General features: G+C 38.8%; 1 protein-coding gene across 1 annotated transcript in view; it reads left to right on the top strand.

Moving 5' to 3' along the window:
* The window catches only part of LOC130556533 (membrane-associated guanylate kinase, WW and PDZ domain-containing protein 3), a 104,368-nt gene extending 85,134 nt beyond the window's left edge, over positions 1 to 19,234 (top strand). Inside the window, 16 exon segments of the mRNA XM_057337636.1 lie at positions 638 to 717; positions 1,464 to 1,521; positions 1,914 to 2,026; positions 5,674 to 5,868; positions 7,197 to 7,799; positions 8,880 to 8,911; positions 9,966 to 10,125; positions 11,162 to 11,259; positions 11,733 to 11,925; positions 12,037 to 12,216; positions 12,341 to 12,526; positions 13,171 to 13,261; positions 13,370 to 13,475; positions 13,813 to 13,950; positions 15,300 to 15,435; positions 16,016 to 19,234. Coding sequence (XP_057193619.1) covers positions 638 to 717; positions 1,464 to 1,521; positions 1,914 to 2,026; positions 5,674 to 5,868; positions 7,197 to 7,799; positions 8,880 to 8,911; positions 9,966 to 10,125; positions 11,162 to 11,259; positions 11,733 to 11,925; positions 12,037 to 12,216; positions 12,341 to 12,526; positions 13,171 to 13,261; positions 13,370 to 13,475; positions 13,813 to 13,950; positions 15,300 to 15,435; positions 16,016 to 16,947 — 3,301 coding nt within the window. The 3' untranslated portion in view covers positions 16,948 to 19,234.
* Positions 19,235 to 20,959: the final 1,725 nt, after the last annotated feature.

Genomic DNA, 20,959 nt, shown 5'->3' with positions numbered 1-20,959 from the left:
GTTTGTTTATATTAAAGAGACTTTTTCTATTATTAATTTGTTATAAAATCGCAGTTTAGTTTTGTTATTTGAAATAAAACATTATTTTATTATGCAAAGAAACGTGAAGCATTTAAGAAATAATGCAAGGGAAGTTGTTCATTTCTAATTTGTTTCAACTCATTTTTTAAAAATAAATCGTGAGTAAATCGTGAATAAATCGCATCGTGAGATCAGAATCGTGAATCGCATCGCATCGTGAGCTGAGTGAATCGTTACATCCCTACATTTAAGTATACATATTTAAGTATAGTACAGTATGTAACAATAGATATGGCTGTCAAACGATTAATCACATCCAGAATAAAAGTTTGTGTTGTTATAATATATGTTTGTGTACTGTGCATATTCATTTTGTATTAATAAACACATACACGTGCACGTACATGTATACATATTTAGGAAACATTTGCATGTGTTTATTTATATTTACAAAATGAATATGCACAGTACACAGACCTATATTATGTAAAGTGCAGAACAGAAAATGGACTGAAAGTATACTTTTTATTTTTTCTTCTAAAAAAAGTATGCTAATAGCACACTTGTGTAAACATCTTTTCTCTAGTGTCTCTTATTTCTCTCTGTTGTTTTGTAGCCACAACACAAAGGCAACTACGTGGTTGGACCCTCGTCTTGTCAAAAAAGCCAAGCCCCCCGAGCAATGCGAGGATGGAGGTGAATTATTTAAATACACTCGTGCACACACCAACGAAAGACTCACATTTGCTTATTCCTGTACAAACAGATAAAAGCATACGTTTCATTCAGTCAAATGCGTGTACATTTGCACATATGTCGTCACACGTAGGCCTGCAGGGCAGGATTGCGTAACCTCATCTGAATGCACTGACTTCCTCTTGACTTTTCCGTCTGCATGATGCACATTCACACACGATCACACACTGGATCTAACAAAATGCGGCTGATTCTGTCTTTTGAGGGGGTTTTAAAGCCCTGTGCTGCGCCGTGCATGTGTGTTTAAAGCTCTGTGTAGCGTGAACGCCTCTTTTTTTCTCCTCATTAGCTCATCAGGGCATAATGTACGTACAGCAGTGGGGCTCCACACATGCTCGTGAACACGGCTACTTACTCCGCCTGTTTATTTGGCTGTTTGAGCACAAAAACATGCAACTTTGGCACAGTATCACTTGTTTTTAATTACACTGCATTTATTTGTCTGATGCTTTTGTCCAAGGTTACAGTGCATATAGTATAAATCAGTGTGTGTTCGCTGGGTATTGAACCCACAACCTTTGCAACGTTAACACAACGCTTTACCAACATTAACATAACACTTTTACACAGAAACGCATATCATTTTTTGAAAAAGCTAAGTGTTTGATGTATTAAATAGAATGGAATGGAATCAAATAATAGAAATATAAAAATATTTTTGATGTAAATTGTCTTCCAATCGTTAGAACTACCATATGGCTGGGAGGAGATCGACGACCCGCAATACGGCACATACTTTGTCGAGTAAGTCATATAACATACATTGTGTATATAATATACTCTTCGGGATGTTGAGGTGAACTGTAGCGCCCCTTGCTAAACTGTAAAGCTGTTTTACAAAGCAATCTTTTTCTAATTATCTCGCATTAAGCTTTAATAACCCCATAGTAATTGAGAGACATGGAATATCTGTACTTTTTAAAAATGAATTTGTCTCACCACAGGACAGTTTATTAAATTATTAAACTAGCGAAGACAAATTATGAAAAACTTCAAAGAAATTGTGATGAATGTGTAATTTCCTTATACAGCAGATTTTAAGGTCCTGATGTTAATGCACGTCTGGGTGTGTTATGCTGTTCATCTGCCTTTATGATTGTATGCGAGCATGTGCTTTTTTCTCCTTTGATTCTCAGTCACATAAACCAGAGAACCCAGTTTGAGAATCCGGTTCTAGAGGCCAAAAGAAAGCTCGGTTTAGACACTGCAGTCGCAACTCAGAACCAACAGAGGGCAGCAGCTCCACCAGGTACATACACATTCTGTCTGTGAATACTACCTGGATTTATGATTGGATGAGGAAAAAACAAAGGTGCTCGGCATGGTGGCGTTCTCAACCATAGCTCGGAGACTAACGAACAGGGTTCTCACTCACTGTGCAGTTGTGTGTTCAAGAGAAAGACGCGACCGATGGGTAGGATTGAAGAACAGTCAGTCCTAGGCCCTTCTCAATATGATGAATTAAAGATTCTTCCATTACCCCGGATGCATTATAGATGTGTTTGAGCTTGTGCAGAGGCAATATGGCAGAGAGGGAAAAGCGAGAAAGTCAGCGTGATGCTTTAGGGTGGTGGAACGGGCGTATAAATGATATAGAGCTTTCCAGTACACAACAGACTGCATTAACATAAAACACAACATTAGCATCCATCAGGGCTGATTCTAGCCTTGTAGTCTTGAAGAGGCTCAGCCCGCATCCTGACATGAGCTGATGTGAATCTTTGGGAATCCCGACATGACATTTTCAAAGCCGAATCAATAAATAAAGCATAAAAATCAGAAAACCGTCTCCTAACCTTGCTACATGAGAAAATACTGTAGTATACCATAGTATTTATTATACTGCAGTATAGTAAGTAAACTGTTGTAAAATGACTACGTATTATAGTGTATAGAGTAAATATTAAAATATACTTTACTATAAGACACTGTATACTACAGTAAACACTAAACTATAGTATTTTTGCTAGGCCTATGTACTGGTTTGTAATAGTAAGCTTATATTAATGATTTATAATTTGAGATTTCGGGTACGATCTATTGACAGAAATGCAATATAATATACATAACTATGTCGTCAGAGGTGTATAAAGATCTTGCATAATGAAGCGTTATGTTTTTATCACCTTAAAATGAGCTATTTCTGTCTACATACATCCATGTTTCTATCTACATCATGTTATTACTAAACAGGCAAACTGCTCTACAGAGCGTAGTTCGTACATACTTTATCTCCTTCGGCAGAGAAGCAAAAACGTGACAGCATCTTTGTCCTGTGTCAGCCGCCGTAGTGCTTCGAAAGGGAGGGGTGGACGGAGCCGTTGGTTGCAATTCGTAACCTGACCGCTAGATGTCGCTAAATTTCCCAAACTGGACCTGTAACGTAACCAAGCTTTACAAGTAAAAAAAGGTAAATTTCCCAATCGATTTTGAGGTGGGCTGAGAGATAGAATATGTGTCCAACGACCCCCTAAACTGGGTCTAGCCACACGAAAATCCACCATGCATTACCATTGCCAGCCTTTGATCTCTCCATGAGCTTTCTTGTGTACGTCCAATCCAATTGGCCGGTGTTCATTCGTGGAAATAGACCGAAGTGATGATAAAAGAGGCAGAGATGACAGAAACGGCAGGAGAATGTAAGATACACGAATCAGAGGACTGTGACCGGACAAATGTGAAGTACAACAGAAGATCTATTCAGTCGTCAGGGGTTGAAGGGGAATCAAGGGAAGAACAGGCATTTTCTTGGCTTTACAGAAATGCACGGTTGCCATGGCAGTGGTGAGACAGCGGCACCCATGCAGGCCTGCCCGCACAAGCACTTGAAATGTGTCAATGTCATGTGTTAGATAGTAAGAAGGGACACTTGGAATACTCAAGTGCTCGACAGATAAATCAACAATGAGGGTCTGTAGTTTCACACGTCTGGGGTGGTGCGCCGTGTGTCTCGCAGCTTTTCACATTTTTAAGACAAGTTAAAGCAGGGTTTTTAAAAAACGCCTATCGAGTCATGCATTCTGTCCCATAGAGTCGAGCTCCCTCTATCTGTTTTGAAAGGGACATGTCCAGCGTGGAGTATAAGACCCAGAGGAAATCTTTTGTAGCTCAGGAGATCTGATGGACTTCTCGTTCAACTTAAGACGTACAATTAAAGCCTCAAATAATTAAAGCCTCATTTCTTTCTATTTTTATATCTCCTAAACAATTTTAGGAGAAATGAAAATAGAAACAAATGAGGCTTTAATTGTTCAACTTCATGAAGAGTATGTGGTGTGAAATGAATGAGGTCAAATCATTTGGATTTGGGTAAAAATTCAAGAGATCTTCAATAATATTGACTCATGATTACAGACTTGACAAATCGGATTTTAGTTAAAGACATTGTAGACATCTCTCCTGAAACTCTAATGACAGAGACATTTTGTGAGATTTCTGGCGTATTTTCTCAAGAGAAATATCCGAGACACGGTAGACTCAACCAAACGTTTTTCATTAATGCCCAGGAGAAATAATTGAGATATTAGAGATCTCTTTCGTTTGTCTTTATTTTGGGAAGTAACCATGGTTGAATCGTGACCAACAAATATCTTCCTTTTTATATTTTATAATGAAATGAAATGAACAAATCTCCTGTTGTAAAATGGTTCGATAGAAATGCATGCTATTGCTGTCTTTCGTTTCACGCGGAAGACCTTTGACCTAACGTCCCGCTGCCTTCCTTTCAAATCCCCCTCTCTCCCCACATCATTTCCCGTTCTTTCTCCATTCCCCCAGCCAGCAGAAAGCAATGTTGCCAAAGAAAAAAGATTCAAAGCTATCACAAGCAATCAAGACTCTATACACAAATACTCTCTCTCTCTCTCTCTCTCTCACACACACACACACACACACACACACACACACACACACACACACATTGACAGTGTCACACTCAACCTTGTGTTTCGCTCAGCGTGGCTTTTTTATTGTTCAGAGATATAATAGCTCATTAAAACAGTGTGACGCTCACTGTCTCATACTGTAGATTTCTCTATTGATGGTCTCTCTCAACCCTTGAATTTTGACTGTGTAGTATTCCATGACCGACCATTGTTGTGTCTTTCTGTCAGAAAGTACAGAAATTTGAGTCGCGGATGGGAAGCGCAACCAACTTCCTTTAAATCTTTCACTTGCAGCAGAGGAAAACTCCACACCCGTGTGCTGAATGAGTATGTTTTATGACGGTTGTCTGATGTTGAGGATGCGAGAGTTGTCAGCACTCAGCATCCTCATGGGGTACCTGAGGATGGAGGTTAGTTTGTGAGGTCGGCCTGCTGATGACAAACTTTCTCGCTCTTGCTGTCAGAGACTTATTAATGGTTCTGTTTACAACTCCAGATGTTTGGATTTCCGTCTGACAGGACCTGCCTAAAATGTACGGTTTCAGTATAGACACAGGGGGATTATGTGTTGTTATATCAATATTTATGGTTCTGTCATACAGTTTGAACAAATTGTGTGGTTGATGTTAGAGTACTGTTAAAGTTTTCAAAATATTGCAGACCTGACAAAAAGTTTCGTTATGTTTGTAGCGTTTTTTGCCCGAAGACCCCAAAAAATCATAATCAGCCGTTTGTGCCTTTTAAACCATTTTTAAAGCCACCCTGTTTCCCACGAGGAAATATTTGATCATATCTGATGCTGGTACAGCCAGTGCATGTGGTTGTGTTTTAATAGTCCTACATTTAAACACAATATTTATGGATGTGTCATAGAGTTTGAAGTCGTTTTATGAGCTTGCATTTCAAACGGTGCCGTTGGCACTGGAATGCGGTGTGCTTTTTATTTCTGGACATTCTCATCTCAGTTTAGATTTGAAGGACGAGCCATTACAGATGTTGTGTGTGTCTCCAGGTGGCGCGTCTGGTACGCCCGGATTCACACGGGACCCGACTCTACTGAAGGGTGAACTATATCATACGGCTCTGAGGAAGAGCCAGCAGGGCTTTGGTTTCACCATCATCGGAGGAGACCGATCCGATGAATTCCTGCAGGTGAAGAACGTTCTTCCAGACGGCCCAGCCGCACAGGACAAGAAAATGGCCTCCGGTAAATAAAAGGGTGCTTTTCCATTCCTTCTTAATATAAAGATGTACAATAGCTCTAAATAAGTAGTGAAAACATTGCTGTGCTTGTTTGTGCATCTTGACCAGCCTGACCCAGCAATGTTGGCTCAACCAATGGCATGAGTTTGGGGCGGGACTTAGAGTCACAGTGTTGACATTGTTTTCTTATAGCTGTCTCTACATGTCGTAATGGGATAATAATAAGTATTTTAGCATTGAAATAATCACATCCTCTTCCTCCCCGTGCTGGGCTGTTATTGTACCAGGAATAAACAGTGGGGTGTTTTATGTTCATAATTACAGTATATCAGAACAATCTGATGTTTTATTTTCAGCTGGTACATTTACAGAATCGGATGAAATGACTAATTAATGAGAATGACAAAGTCAAACTTTTGTTTATAAGCATTCAAGGAATGAAATGTAGGAAAAATAGAAAAATGCACAAATGATAAATTATGACATTTAAAAACAGTTATATAACAGGATTATAGAAAACAGTTTTAAACAATATAGGTAAAGGAAAACTTTTCTGTCAACTGAAAAATAAAAACTTAAAAAATGAATTAAATCACTATTTGCGATTCCAAATTAGTATTTTTATAACAATTTTATTGTTATGTAAACTAACAGCATTTATTCATATGTTCGTTTTTGTTTTATTAATATTCAATATTTATTTATTTTCATATTTTTTATGTTACTTTTAGTTTATCAGTATATTTAGTTTTTAGCAATTTTGTTATGTGCTTGTCATTTTATTTATTTATTTAGTTGCTACATAAGACTATCTTCTATAATTGAGTTTTAGGTTTAGTCTAGTTTTTATTGTATGTATACTATTTTTTTATTTTTGATCGTTTTAGTGCCATAATTTAAACTATATTGCTAAGGCAACATTTCTCATTTCCGTTTAGTTATTTAGTTTATATTTCAAGTAATATTTAGGACAATTTTTATTTTAACTAACAGAAATGTTTGAATCGTTTTAAATAACTATAATAAACCTCATGAACAAACATTTACATTAGTGCATTTTGGCAAGTGATTTTATGTCAATTTTATAAAAAAATGTTAATTGACCCCATGACCTTGCCGTTTCTAGCACTATGCTCAACAGGAACTTTAAAGAAGTAGTTCACTTCAAAATTTGCCCCTATTGACTTTCCATAGTAGGAATAAAAAAATGACTGGAAAGTGAATGAGGGCAAATTTTGAAACGAACTGCTCTTTTAATTCCTATAATGATTCTAATTTCCTTCTTTCTCTTCCGATTCTTCCCACATTCCTCTCGATCACATTTCATCCCAGGTGACGTTATAGTCGAGATCAACGGCACGCTCGTCTTAGGCAAGACGCATGCCGACGTGGTCCACATGTTCCAGTGCATTCCCATCAACCAGTACGTGGACATGGTCCTGTGACGTGGATACTCTCTTCCACCTGACGTAGATGCGGACAGCGAGGATCTCCCGCCTCCTCCTCTCCCTCCTTCGGGAGAGATCGTAACCGCCGTGCCCCTCATCAACGGCCAGCCGCTGTTGGTCAAAGGCGACGCCCTCCACGGCTCGCAAGAACTTCACTACGTAACCACAGAAGCCAGCGGACGGCCGGTGGTCGCCGCACTTCCCGGTGTCAACGACAGACCCGAGAGCGGGATGCTGCAGCCCGAGCTGGTGAGCGTGCCCATCGCGAAGGGACCTGGAGGGTTCGGATTCGCCATCGCGGACTGCCCGCTGGGTCAGAAGGTTAAAATGATCCTGGATGAGCAGTGGTGCCGAGGCCTGCTGAAAGGGGACGTCATAAAGGAGATAAACAGGCAGAACGTGCAGACGCTGAGTCACGCGCAGGTGGTGGAAATACTGAAGGACCTGCCCGTTGGGAGCGAAGTCGATCTGTTGGTGTTGAGAGGAGGTAAATATACGAACGTCTCTCGCAAATGCAAACGTGTAGGCTTGGTGTTTTTACGTGATTTTTGTCTCAGATGGTGATCTTAATGATGCATGTCGCTCTCAAGACTTTCTCAATCTTATAAACTATAATAAATCGGACTGACAGTGATCCCAACGAGAACATTTCTCTTTATTGTTATATTTGTGTGGACTTTGCAATTGTCACAAATTTCACACGTTACCGTGTGAACAGGCCTTTAAGCAGATGAGCGATCACATCCATCCTTTCTCTACCCCAGTTTTAGATTTTAGTCTGTCTTGTTCTCCTCCACATCTCACCGATCTAGAGGTGTGCTTCCCTCAGGGGAACGTTACGCAAGAATGATGGACTGTTCTTTCTGACACAGTTGGCAAGACGGCGTTTTTTGCATTTTCACCCACTCTGTTGGCTGGCTGGGAATTTAGGAAATGAGTTTAGATCATGAGGGAATTTCAGGATGTGCCTGCGAAGAGATCTGCGAGGATTTATTGTCTAGCGAGCGAGGAAGCTCGGGCGAGATAATGCTTTAATCAGTTCCATTAGGCCCTGGAAGGCCGACTTTGGTTATTCATCGTCCGTTCATGAATCGCATTGAAGTCACACCAATCACGGAAAATTAGACAGGGAGAGATGAGAAAAAACAAAGGAAGTTGAGAAACGATGTGCACGTTGTATTGACAAATGGAGGTGATTATTATTTTATGCATGACTTTCTGACGGCGGTTCTCTCCGGAGGAATCGTCTGTAGCATCCATCACCTTTTCTTCTCACGCGTGTTCCATCTTTCATGGCTGCCGGTTGATGCATGTCTCACGGTCGGCTCGGGAGACGCCTCGCTTTGAAGGATTTGAATGACGCTTTCGTTGCTTTTCGGTCGGATGGATTGCACTTAATAATGTAGCATTGAAACAATGTGTTCTCACGAGTTTGTCAAGCGTCGTCTTTATTATAAAGCAGATGACTTTCCATCTCTGTAATGACTTTCTGTTTTTTATTCTTCTGATGATAAGTGCTTCCTTTCATTTATTTCTCTCAAATGCTGCACATTTCTCCTTTTTCTAGGTCACACGTCGCCTGTGAAGAGTTTAAGACCTGTGAGTATGATACTAGATTTCATAGGTGATAATGCCCTCGTGAAACTGGGGAGCTAGTTCAATGTTTCATTGTCTGCATTGAATTTTTTGTAAATTTTAATTAGTCCTTCGAAAAAAGATCAGTTACATGAACAAAAACATGCTTGGTGTGTCACACGTCCGGTACCCAGCAAGTAACCACTTAGCAACCCCTCACAACCAGTGTTGGGTAAATTACTCTGAAAAAGTAATGAATTACTAGTTACTAATTACATTCAATAGCGTAATTAGATTACTGTACAAATTACTCTCTCCAAAAAGTATTTAATTACTTATTACTATCACTTTCTATATCCTACATCAACTTCGATAAGAATTGATAAGGATTGAAATGGCTTATTTAATTCATTTAAATAAATAATAAATAACTACATAAATTATTCTTATTAACTGACTAAAGTATACAAATGTGAAAAGGTGAAGCATACATTTTAAAGTTAGACTGATCATTTTGATGTCATTTTCACTATTGAATATATTACACAGGATTTAGCTCAATTACATCAGAAGTAACTGTAATGAAATTACAGAAAAAATCGGAGTAATCCCTTACTTTACTTTTTAAGGAAAAAGTAATTAAATTACAATACCTAATTACTCAGTAACTAGCTACACCCAACACGGCTCACAACATCTTTTATCAACGCCCCTGCAACCTCCCAGAACCATAGATGTGTATATGTCGATGCCACATTGATGTTTATGATGTTTGTTTGTCCCTCCTTGACGTTGAATCGAAACAGGCTGTATTTGCATGTGATTTATGGAAATCTCCATCGCCCTGTTTACCCGACCAGGCACGAGCCTTCTGTTCACAACAGCCTTTCTGTATCTACATGCTACAGAATGATAGATGACATAAATCTATCTGTATGCATTCATTCCCTGTGAAGATACAGCCGGAGCGGTTGAAATGTTGCTTTTACAGACCCTATCTATTGGCGCCCATGCTGGTCTGCTGGACATTTTGTGAGATGCTCCTAAAAGCACACTCTCTCCTCTATTATCCCTACAGAGACCAGGGATGAGCGCCAGTACCGAGATGTTGGATCGTTGCCATGACACCACGACACCACCAGCTTTGACTTATCACTCAAACACACTGCCATGTAGCTCTCCAAAACAAAACGCTACTTTCCAGTACAGCAAATCCAAAGCCTTGATCGAGAGCATCGGTGAGTCTGTGCTGAGATGATTGACAACACGAGTACTGTGCACAGCAACTGAAGTTGTAAAGAGGATTCTGAGTATTGTAATTGTTTTATCAGTTTTTTGCTGTGTGTATCTAAGGTGTAAGGAGGAAATAATTCAAAAAATGAATGAAGGCAAATGAGGAACATCACTGTAATGAAAAGTGCCAAACGTTTCATTCACTCTTAAAAATAAAGGTGCTTAAAGGGTTCTTCACAGTGATGCCATAGAAGAACCATTTTTGCTTCCACAAAGATCCATTCAGTCAAAGGTTCTTTAAAGAACCATCTCTTTCTTACTTTTTTATCATCTGAAGAACCTTTTTTAGCCACAAAGAACCTTATGTGAAACAGAGAGGTTCTTCAGATGTTAAAGGTTCTTTATAGAACCGAAAGGTTCTTCTATGGTTCTTCTAGTGTTCCTAAAATACTACATGAAGAGATCTTCAATACAGCAACAATACAGAACTACACAAAACTAAAAAACTAAAATAATGCCGATGATGCCTATTCATACTGAAATGATCAAAGAAACCATAAATATATTATTATAGCAGTATGTTTTGTCAAAAACATTATATCAATTTAACATGGTTATAAATTTATATGATTATAGCTTTTATGGAAACAACATTACATTTGACCTCATTTTACAGTGAAATAAAACGTAATATTTGGTGAAATATATTGCCGTTTTTTCACTTTTGTTTCATTCTGTGATGTACTGAATACTAACTTCCTCCCAAATTCCAAATAAAAATATGTTTTTAATTGCGTTTATGTACCTGACAAACTAAATAACAAAAAAAATGCTTTTCATGTTTCCAGACCTTAAATACGGCAAAGTAGTTCATAGAAAATGTAAAAATGTTTAATATTTGAAGGAAAATATGAATAAAAACTAAACAATATTTGTAGATAGTTTGATTACTTCTCTTTCTGTCCGCACATGATGAGTTAAAGTATATGTGGTTTATTTATTGTGCCTCTATATAATTCTGTGTTCTTTGGTTTGTTTCAGTAGGACCTCATCATAAAGAATTGGAAGTTTTTATTAAGAGAGATCAGGATACAGGGTTTGGTTTCCGTGTATTGGGAGGAGAAGGAGCTGAACAGCCAGTAAGTCCCCCCTATTAACTTCTGTACATTTATATTCATTTACTGTATTTATATTGGTACATTATTGTTATTATTAACAGAAGATGGACTTTGTCTTGCACTGTAATAAATGTTTTTTTTTTTAAGTAGTATTTTTGCCTGGTTTCCCGTAATGTGAACATCATTGAAACAAGATTATAGTTATTCAAGAGGCGAAATGGTGTGTTCACAGTCAATTTAGCTTCAATCAAGTAGATTGTTTTTTCTTATGCTATTGGCAACGTTTTTCTTTGTATTAAGCATAAATGTATAACATTGAGATTTATACTGTACTTCTAAGCAATACAAATCTATTTGCCAGTGTGGTAAGAAAAATTTAATTAAGTCTTAATCTCTAAAGCCATTTTGCCAAGACAAAGTGAATTCGTGCATATTTTTTACCAGAAATCCCAAACTTAATGACCTAAAACTAGCCATCCATTTTATTCCATTAGGTATACATCGGTGCCATCATACCCCAGGGAGCAGCAGAGAAAGAGGGTCGTCTGAGGGCCGGAGATGAGCTTATTGGCATCGATGGCATCCAGGTAAAAGGGAAATCTCACAAACAAGTTCTGGATCTGATGACTAACGCCGCCCGCAACGGACAGGTTCTCCTGTGTGTGCGGCGAAAGGTCATTTACAAAGGTGAGCTCTGCCGACTGACGGCTCTTAGACATAAAAACCGGCGCTGGGATGTAATTGACTGTCTGAAAAGCTCTCATTAAAGGTCACTTCGTGTTATCTTTTCCTCTGTAGATGCTTCGGAGGATGTCGGGAGCGGAGCTCTGACCCTCGTGAATGGCTCGCCGAGGCACCCGCGCATCCAGCTCCCGAATTTCAAAGACCAGGAGTCGTTCGACATCACCCTCCATCGTAAAGACAACGAGGGCTTCGGTTTTGTCATCCTCACCTCGAAAAGCAAACCGCCACCAGGAGGTAAGAGAAGGTCCATGAACAAACCATTCCTAGATAATAACAAAACACACATCACGCATTCATAGCCTGAACTCACAGAACCGATGAAATGCTGCTAAGTGATTTGAATAAGTGTGTGTTGCAGTAATCCCTCATAAAATCGGCCGTATAATCGAGGGCAGCCCGACCGACCGCTGCGGCCTGTTGAGCGTGGGCGACCGCATATCCGCCGTGAACGGTCAGTCCATCGTGGAGCTCTCGCACAACGACATCGTTCAGCTTATCAAAGACGCCGGAAACGCTGTCACGCTCACCGTGGTTCCCGAAGACGGCAAGTACTTTTGACAAATATATTTGCATTTGTGAAGACTGCAATGCACTCCTCTGTTATTACACAAAAATAATTTATTTGCGAAAACACAATCATGGATGATTTGTGTAAATATTGTATTTCTACTAGGGCTTTTAAACGATTAATCGCAATTAATCGTGAATAATCGCATCCAAAATAAAAGTTCTGTTTATGTAATAAATGTCTGTGCGTATTAAATATGTATTTATAAACACATACAGTACGTGTATATATTTGAGAAAAATATAAAAATCAATGAATGTTTATGTATAATTTAAATTATGCCAATAAGCTCATCTCCGGCCCTCAGACGACCCTCTATCTCTGCTGTATATGTATATACAGTATGTGTGTGTGTGTGTGTTTATATATTCAAATAAATATGCACAAGCATACATTATGTAAACATAAACTTTTATTCTGGATGCGATTAATCGCAACAAATCATTTAACAGCCCAAATTTCTACAATACCATTTACTTCCAAACACATTTGCTTTTGTGTAATGTTGCATCCACAAATTTAGTGACGTATAAAGTCTTTACGAACAAAAGTAAGAAATGACCTTTTTTGTCAGGTGTTTATCGTTCTGTGTTTTGAACTTGTTTTGATTGGCTACTTAGAGTACAAAGGCCCGCCTTCAGGAGCCAGCTCAGCCAAACAAAGTCCAGCGCCACAGCACAAGATTCTGAAATCCAGCACTCAGGATGAGAGGTGCTGTACATTTTGTCATTTAAATCTGTCTTAACTATATTATTAAATGTGAGCGGGAGTTCGGATCAAGTATATATGGTTTATAACGTGTGTGTGTTTTATGTGCAGGTATAATCTGGATATGGATGAACTCAGGGATGAGCTGGCGTGGATGGAGTATAAAGCTCTTCCTTTGAGCGAGCAGGGAACGATGTGTGTCACCAACTCAAAACAGGCGAGAAACATCATGTGCACATTTATATTTTACAAAGCAAAGCAACATTACGCCATGTCTAAAATAAAATGGACATTACTTTGCGTTTCAAATATAAAATATTTTCAAATATAGAAAAAATTGTAATCCCGAAGACTGTGAACAAGGGCATACGACTATGACACATGCCAATATAAATCAGCAGTAACCGTTTATGGCCAGAGTTATACTTAATATGTAAATATAGAACCTATAATTTAGTCTTCCAAGAGCCATGAAATCAACTTAAGTGGTTGTGGATAAAAAGAGATGGCATGGCAAATGTATTAAGACGAACGTGTGCTTGTGTGGTACACAGGGCTGTATTGCGGTCGAGTTGGAACGTAGCTCTCGTGGTTTTGGCTTTAGTTTGAGAGGAGGAACGGAGTACAACATGGGTCTTTATATCCTGCGGTTGGCTGAGGACGGCCCCGCTTTAAAGGACGGTCGGATACATGTGAGTAGCGACTATGACAGAAAATGATGATAAAAAATCTGCCAAATGTGTTAAACAGAGAATCATTTTCTTCGTAACTGAAGATATTGAATGAACTTACACACGTGGGATGGGGTTGCGTAGAACTATGAATGATGGGCGGTCTGATCTCCAGAGCTTTCTGTGGGTTTAGATTCTGTGTGGGCCTTCAAATGCTTTTGAATCCAGATACTTCATCTCAAAAATCTTTCCATCATCTGTATACGTGATACGGTGGAAAAAAAGTAGACGAAATAGTATTTCAAAAGTAGAGTAAAGCTCAGTGATGCAAGTAATTCAATATTTCCCTTTAGATTCACTTATTAGCCATGAGTTTTGTGCCAATGTGTGTCATCATTCAGTTTTACATGACCCTCCCTGATCCGTCAAATTAAAAAGATCTTTAAAGCTCTGTGTATTCTTAAAATGAGTTTGAGGAAAATAGGACTGTTTAGTTGAGCAAATTCCAAACGAGGTTTTAAGGGGATGCCATCATAAAGGGTCATTTCCGAGATAACAAGAAAATGACGTTGTTTGTATTTCCTCCCTCGCCAAATGTGTTTCAAACGACAATGTTACGAGACGCATTTGCCCCACGGTTCCCACTTCAAAGGCTCTGCCGTTCTGAGTGAGCAGGGCAGACGGATGCGCACTTCCGACTTAAATTCGCCCCTTGACTCACAAGGCCAAATCGTTCATCACAGGAAATGACCTACAGTAAGAATTTCCTGTTAGTGCACAACTTGTGATGTTTTTGGATGCTGTTACTAACATGTGAGAGCGGGCAGTAATGATAGAAAAATAGACGTGGGCAGAATTGGCTGAACGTTTACTTAAAGGTCCAGTGTAGGAAATTAAGCGGCATCTAGTGGTGAGGATGCGAATTGCAACCAATCCGCTCACTCCGCCCTTTCGAAGCACTACAGTGGCTAAGAACTAAGATGTCGTCAAGTTTTCGCTTCTTTGCCGAAGGAGATACCGTATTTACGCGCTCTGTCGAGCAGTTTGTCCGTTTAGGGCTCCTGTAGAAACAACATGGCGAATTCTGTGTATGTGTATGTAGATAGAAATAGCTCATTCTAAGGTAATAAAAACATAAAGTCCTCTGAACACATAGTTATGTATATTATATTGCATTTCTGTCAATAGATCCTCCAAAAAAATGACACTTTGGACCTTTAAACTTCGCCAATGGCCAAATATAAGCGGATGCATTATTCTGTCCAGTTTTCATGTATCATTGTTCTTCTCAAGTAAATCTGTCCTGTTTTAAGAATGTTTTGATATTCTTTTTGTAGTACAAGACTTAAATAAGAAAATGTGTCCGGTAGGTGGGTGATCAGGTGGTGGAGATCAATGGAGAGCAGACACAAGGCATCAGCCACACCAGAGCCATCGAGCTGATCCAGGCCGGAGGAAATATAGTGCATCTTTTACTGCAGCCACAAGCTCTCTTATCTGAGAACAGTGAGTTCAGAACAAACTCGAGCATGAACACATCAGATAGACTCTGGGTGTTTGATAACTTTCCTTCCTTCCTTTCTTCCTTTCTCTCTCTCTCTCTGCAGGTTGTGTAAGCTCTTCTGCAGTGTGCTATTACCCCCAGGAGCATCATCACTAACAACCCGCATTTCTTTTCTTTGGTAACCGAACTTTCGCTTTCTTCCCTTTGCTTTTACTGCTTGCAGTAAACATCTCTTCTTCTTTGTCAAGACTGTAGATTTAATGAAATTATGAGATTGTGTAGTTTATAGAGTAAATGTTGTTGGTTTGGTTTGGTTTTGTCGCTTAAATAATCAATTTGGTTAAAATAGTAAAAAATGATTTGCATTTGATCTTTTTTTTAAAAGACCAGCCTCTTTTTCAGTTGTTTGCAATGGGAGTGCTGGGTTTTTAAAAAACACCGGCAGCTGGCGAGGTGCTAGGGGTTTATTCTATTCTCAAAACTGAACATTTTTTCGGGGGGGATTTAAAATTGTTCAACTTTTAATGAATGTAACAACTTTCCCTATAACAGATGCTGACTTAAAAGTTTTTTCGCCCATAGGTTCTTCTGAAAAAGTTCCTCTTTCAGACCCGCGGGGATCCAACGCTTCCAACATTCCCCTCCGTTCCCCCCTCCATCATCCATCCTCTCCCCCGGTGAAGAAGAGAACTTCAGACCTGTCAAACTCCATCGCCAGCTCTCCAGCCTCCTTAGATCTCGTTCTCCAGGATCCCCACCCCAAAGACAGCAACAAGGAGAAGCGTACCAAACCACAAAAGCCCAGCGCTTCCAGCTCCTCACGGCAACGCCGTCTCAAGAGTTGGTCCACAGAGAACCTCATTGATGTCGAAGATACAAAGAAACCCAAAACCCCATCCAAAGCCAAAGACAGAGCTCACAACCACAAAGAAAACCCGCAACGAGGCACCAACAAGCACGCATTGTCCAACCGACTGAGTCGCTCCGTCAGTCCGCAGAAGTCAGAAGTTGTCGTGGAGCGGGGACGGGAGAAGGAACGCCGTGCAAGGCCGATTCCTGGGGTGGACCAAAGAAAAAGCGACACTCAGAAGAGGAGAAAACCGGAGACTACGAAAGAAAACGAGACCCAAGAACGAAAGGAGAGGGGAAGAGCTGAGAGAAAAGTAAAGAGTGAAGAAGAGGTTGATCTGAAAAGAGCCCAAAGGAAGAAAAAAGATGGACGGCAACTACACGACGGCCACATATCGAACCGCGAGGAAGAGAAGAAGAGTAAACAAGCAAAGGAAAAGAGATCTTCTAAGGAAGATAGTCGGAATGAAGTGACGGACAGGAAAAGAGACACGAAAGAAAACGAAAGTAATAATGAGGACACAAACAGCACCAATGACGCCGCCCCAGTCACCAACAGGTCAAGTCTGGTCTTCGACAGTCCCGTAACCAACGGCCTGTGGAAGATACCGAGCTATGCTCGCATTCTCACGCGGGAGGAAGTGATGCGGGATGTGTTTGACTAGCCTCGAGGACTCACGACAGGCTCGTTTTGCGAATGATCTCAGGTTTGTTGATTAAGGTGGATTTCTCTCCCTCGTCGAAGATTTTGGCCAACTATCCAACAGTCCAGACGGTGCACCGTGGTCGGCTGATGGTGTCATGTGGGACGACGCAAATTCAATTACATTTCAGAATAACGTCTCAGAACGCACAACGTGAAGTTAGTTTGCATCTTGCTGAGCTGAAATATAACACACTGGGTTTAATGATACTTAGGCTACTCTAAGGTTTGTAAGCATCGTGGACCACATTTTGCATTCTTTCTTTCTCTCCGTAGGTCTCCCATCCAGGTTTTGGCTCGTCTCACAACTTGTAGGTTTCTTGTATTAATAATCCAACGATTGAAATCAGCAATTTCACTGATCTACAATACGATGACACGACATTTTATTCAAACTGCCTTTATGTGGTTTTCGATATCATCGCATTTCTGTTGCCGGACGCACTAAGCTTCATTTTGTCTGGACTTCATTTCCTTCCTTAAACAACATAAGGACTCTGTTTCCTAACAATGCAATCCTTCCTTATGCAACTTTTAAGGGAACATCCCATAATATCATCAAAGCAAGGTTTCGGTCACCAACAAGCACGCCTTTGCTCCAAAGAGCCACGTTTTCTGCATGCAAAATAAGACACAGATCCTTGTTTTGTCGCATGCCTTTAGACACGTGCAGTTTGTTTAACTTTGCCAGACTTTGTAAATATGAACTGTCGTCAAGACTTCACCGGGACGTTTTAGACTGTTCTCTCTCTTCCATATCTTTGCCCCCCCCCCGATTTCCAAATATTATCATTGCAAATGACCAGAAACTTGTGCTTTTAATATACCAAGATGAAGAAATGTTTATTTATTGAGATGTGTATATGAATATAGAGACATGTAGCTATATGAAACTGTAAAATGATTTCGGTGTAGAGGCTCGGGCACCGTGGTAGTTTTACCTCGTAGCAACGATGTTTTGACTAGTCATAGAAAAAATGGTACATGCAGATGTATTTTTAAATATTAAATAATAGCAGATTTAATATAGTGATATATATATATTTATTGTATTTTATTTCCTGTTTCGTTAAAGGAGAGCAATGCAAGCAATTCAACCCCTCATTTCTGAGAGGCTAGACAGTGGTAAACATGCTCAAAATCATATTTCACTTTAAAATGAAAAGAATTAAACATCAAAAGATATTCATCACGAATAAAAACAAGCCTTTATTTAGGACTTTTCAGATATTTCTTGATAAGTTGATGTGCTACCTATAATTTATGCCTATTTATGTAAATAAACACCAATATGAAAACTATGTGGAATAATGAAAATTGAAAACGAATGAATTATGAAAAAGGAAAAACGTTATATGCATTACAATATTGAGATTTTGGGGGGGAATTGTGTTGGTTGTATTAAAAGTAATGTGTTCATTTAAAAAGAAATCATAATTGTCCTAAATAAACTTTATTTTTTTATGCAAACGTATTTTTTCCTTTCAATTTTAGGGTGAAATATGACTCAGATATGTTTTCATGAGATTCATCTAAATGCAAAATGATTCACTGTAAAAGATACAGACTAGGAAAATGTCCTCTCTCCTAAAGGAAAATTGCGGGTATGCATGTCTTTTAACAAAAAAATATATATACATATTGTCCATGCTTGCTTACGACACACGTGGAAAGTCTTTGTAAGGGCTCATTTTTAGGGGGTTTGAGGTGTGCATATTTGGCCTGGATGATCCTTATTTAAGGTCTGAAAAATGATCGATCAATACCAAAGTACTGATGGCCGTTCCTTATATCATGTGTGTGAGACGTTTGTTGAACATGACCTCAGGGTGTGAATGTGCATCTATAAGCTGTGTAACACAGCTTTAATATAAATTAGTATTTAAACACGACCAATTAATGAGAATATTATGGTTCTCATTAAGTTGTGGTGCGTATGACAGAAACTGAAGGTTGATTAAATATATTACCTGTTAAAATGGGACACAATGTCATGACATTCTCAGCTCATATCAATTATTCACATTCAAAAGTGAGGCCTAGATTTATCTAAATCCCCATAATGTGTTCTGATTTATAGGTACATGTTTAAATATTGTACAGCACTTTTTTTAAAAGAAAAAATCTTGGTGAGTGCTTGCTCTCTCAGACGAAGGGACAGATCTGTAAATTATTCTGTTATTTTTCTAAGTTATTATTTTAAAATGCGAGAAAATACGTCTGTAGAAAGAATAAAATAATAAAGTCCTGCCCACGGTGTTCTGTTTGTGAGTTTTATAGTTTGATCAAAAATCAAGTTCTTATATTATTTGATATGGTCTTATATTGATTTGGGTATCTTAAGAGTACTTTGATAACTCTTAGTGAAGCTCCTTGGACTCTATTGAACTAAAAAAGAAAATTAGATAGTGTTATCAAGTGTTATAATATGTCTATTATACCTTAATTGCATTATAATTTCTATATTTGACTTGATCTTAATTTAATTTTGAATTAAAATCATTTACCACTGAGTTCTGAAGAGAATATCGAGTAGGCTATGACAAATCATAAAACACACACTCATAGTGACACAGATGAGCTTAAACAATTCAAATTTAAGTGTGAAACTATTTTAAAAGTACTCGAAGCTAAATGTTTTATAAGATGCAATGACTGTGACCATAACACTCCTGCCTGAAGTTATCCACAGAAAGATGTTTTATCCTGCTATGTCAGGCCTAAATCATTGTCTAGAACAGATAATTCCCCTCATGGCTTGTCAAAAAGAATAAGATGTCGACTATTTTAATGGCTTGCAGTAAGCTGCACTTGTTCTACTGAGATAAGCATCGGGGATGTGCAAGTATTCATATATATATACCCATGGAAAGTGCAGTGATATTTTAAGAAAAAGGTGTAGTGAACGGATAAAATAACATTTTGTAACGCTTGAAAGAATGCGAGTCTTTATATTTCTGCCACCAGGTGTCGCTAAAGGGTTACAAGCGGTAAAATCTGAATCTAATTACATGGATTAATATAAATGTAATGAGCAAGGAGTTCATGTTAACGATCTCTGAAATGTTTAACATGTCACCGTGAGGTCTTACATAAAGGAATATAGCATAAATATGATTAAGGAAAGCGTTTAACATTTCTTGGTTGCTATGCCAAGACACCAGATTTTGCAAAGGATAGTTCACGTCAAAGTAAAAACTGTGTCATACTTTATTCACTCTCATGTCGTTAAAACCTGTACATGACTCTTTCGCAAAAGAAGATCTTTTTCCATGAAACATGAGTGTCAGTGGTTTTGTTTATATACAAGGGAAGTCAAGGTTGTCAATGTTGTTTGGTTACCAACGTTCTTCGAAATATCGTCCTTTGTGTTCTGCAGAAGAAAGAAAATCATACAGGTTTGTAATGAAATGAGGGTGAGTTACTGATGAAAACATTTTTGGGGGGGTGAACTGTCACTTTAAGTGACCTCATAATAGCCATTGTACACAGTAGAAAAAAGAAATTGTGGGAATAATGGACCACACGTAGTTCTACAGATCTTCATTTATGTTGGCTCTTGGACACGCTGGGATAAAAAACGGACTGCTTTTCATTTAGTCATATAAGAAACGTGAATAAAATATTATCATTCTGCCAGAAGAGAATGGGTGGGGTGTGTGTTTTTGAGATAAGACCGGAGAGCAGTTTTACAGTGTTGTCATGTCTAAACTGTCAAAAATACTTCTCTGAGTTGGAAGACAGTTATTCGACTATCCTTCTATTTTTATTTCAAGTTGGATTTAAATTTGTCGGTGGCTCTTTAACCTCATAGCGACCTCTTCTACACAAGAATAATGTATGTTTTCAATGACCTAATGTTCTGATAAGTTGTCGTAAAAGTACCATGGTACTGTAAATGTTTTTGGCCATTATTACAGTGGTAGTACCATTATTTTTCAAAGTACAGAAGTGTCATGTAAAAAACCATGACA

The sequence above is a fragment of the Triplophysa rosa genome, linkage group LG7 (assembly GCF_024868665.1).
Source record: "Triplophysa rosa linkage group LG7, Trosa_1v2, whole genome shotgun sequence".
Classification (NCBI taxonomy): Eukaryota; Metazoa; Chordata; class Actinopteri; order Cypriniformes; family Nemacheilidae; genus Triplophysa; species Triplophysa rosa.
This window is presented reverse-complemented; position numbering and strand designations above follow the sequence as displayed.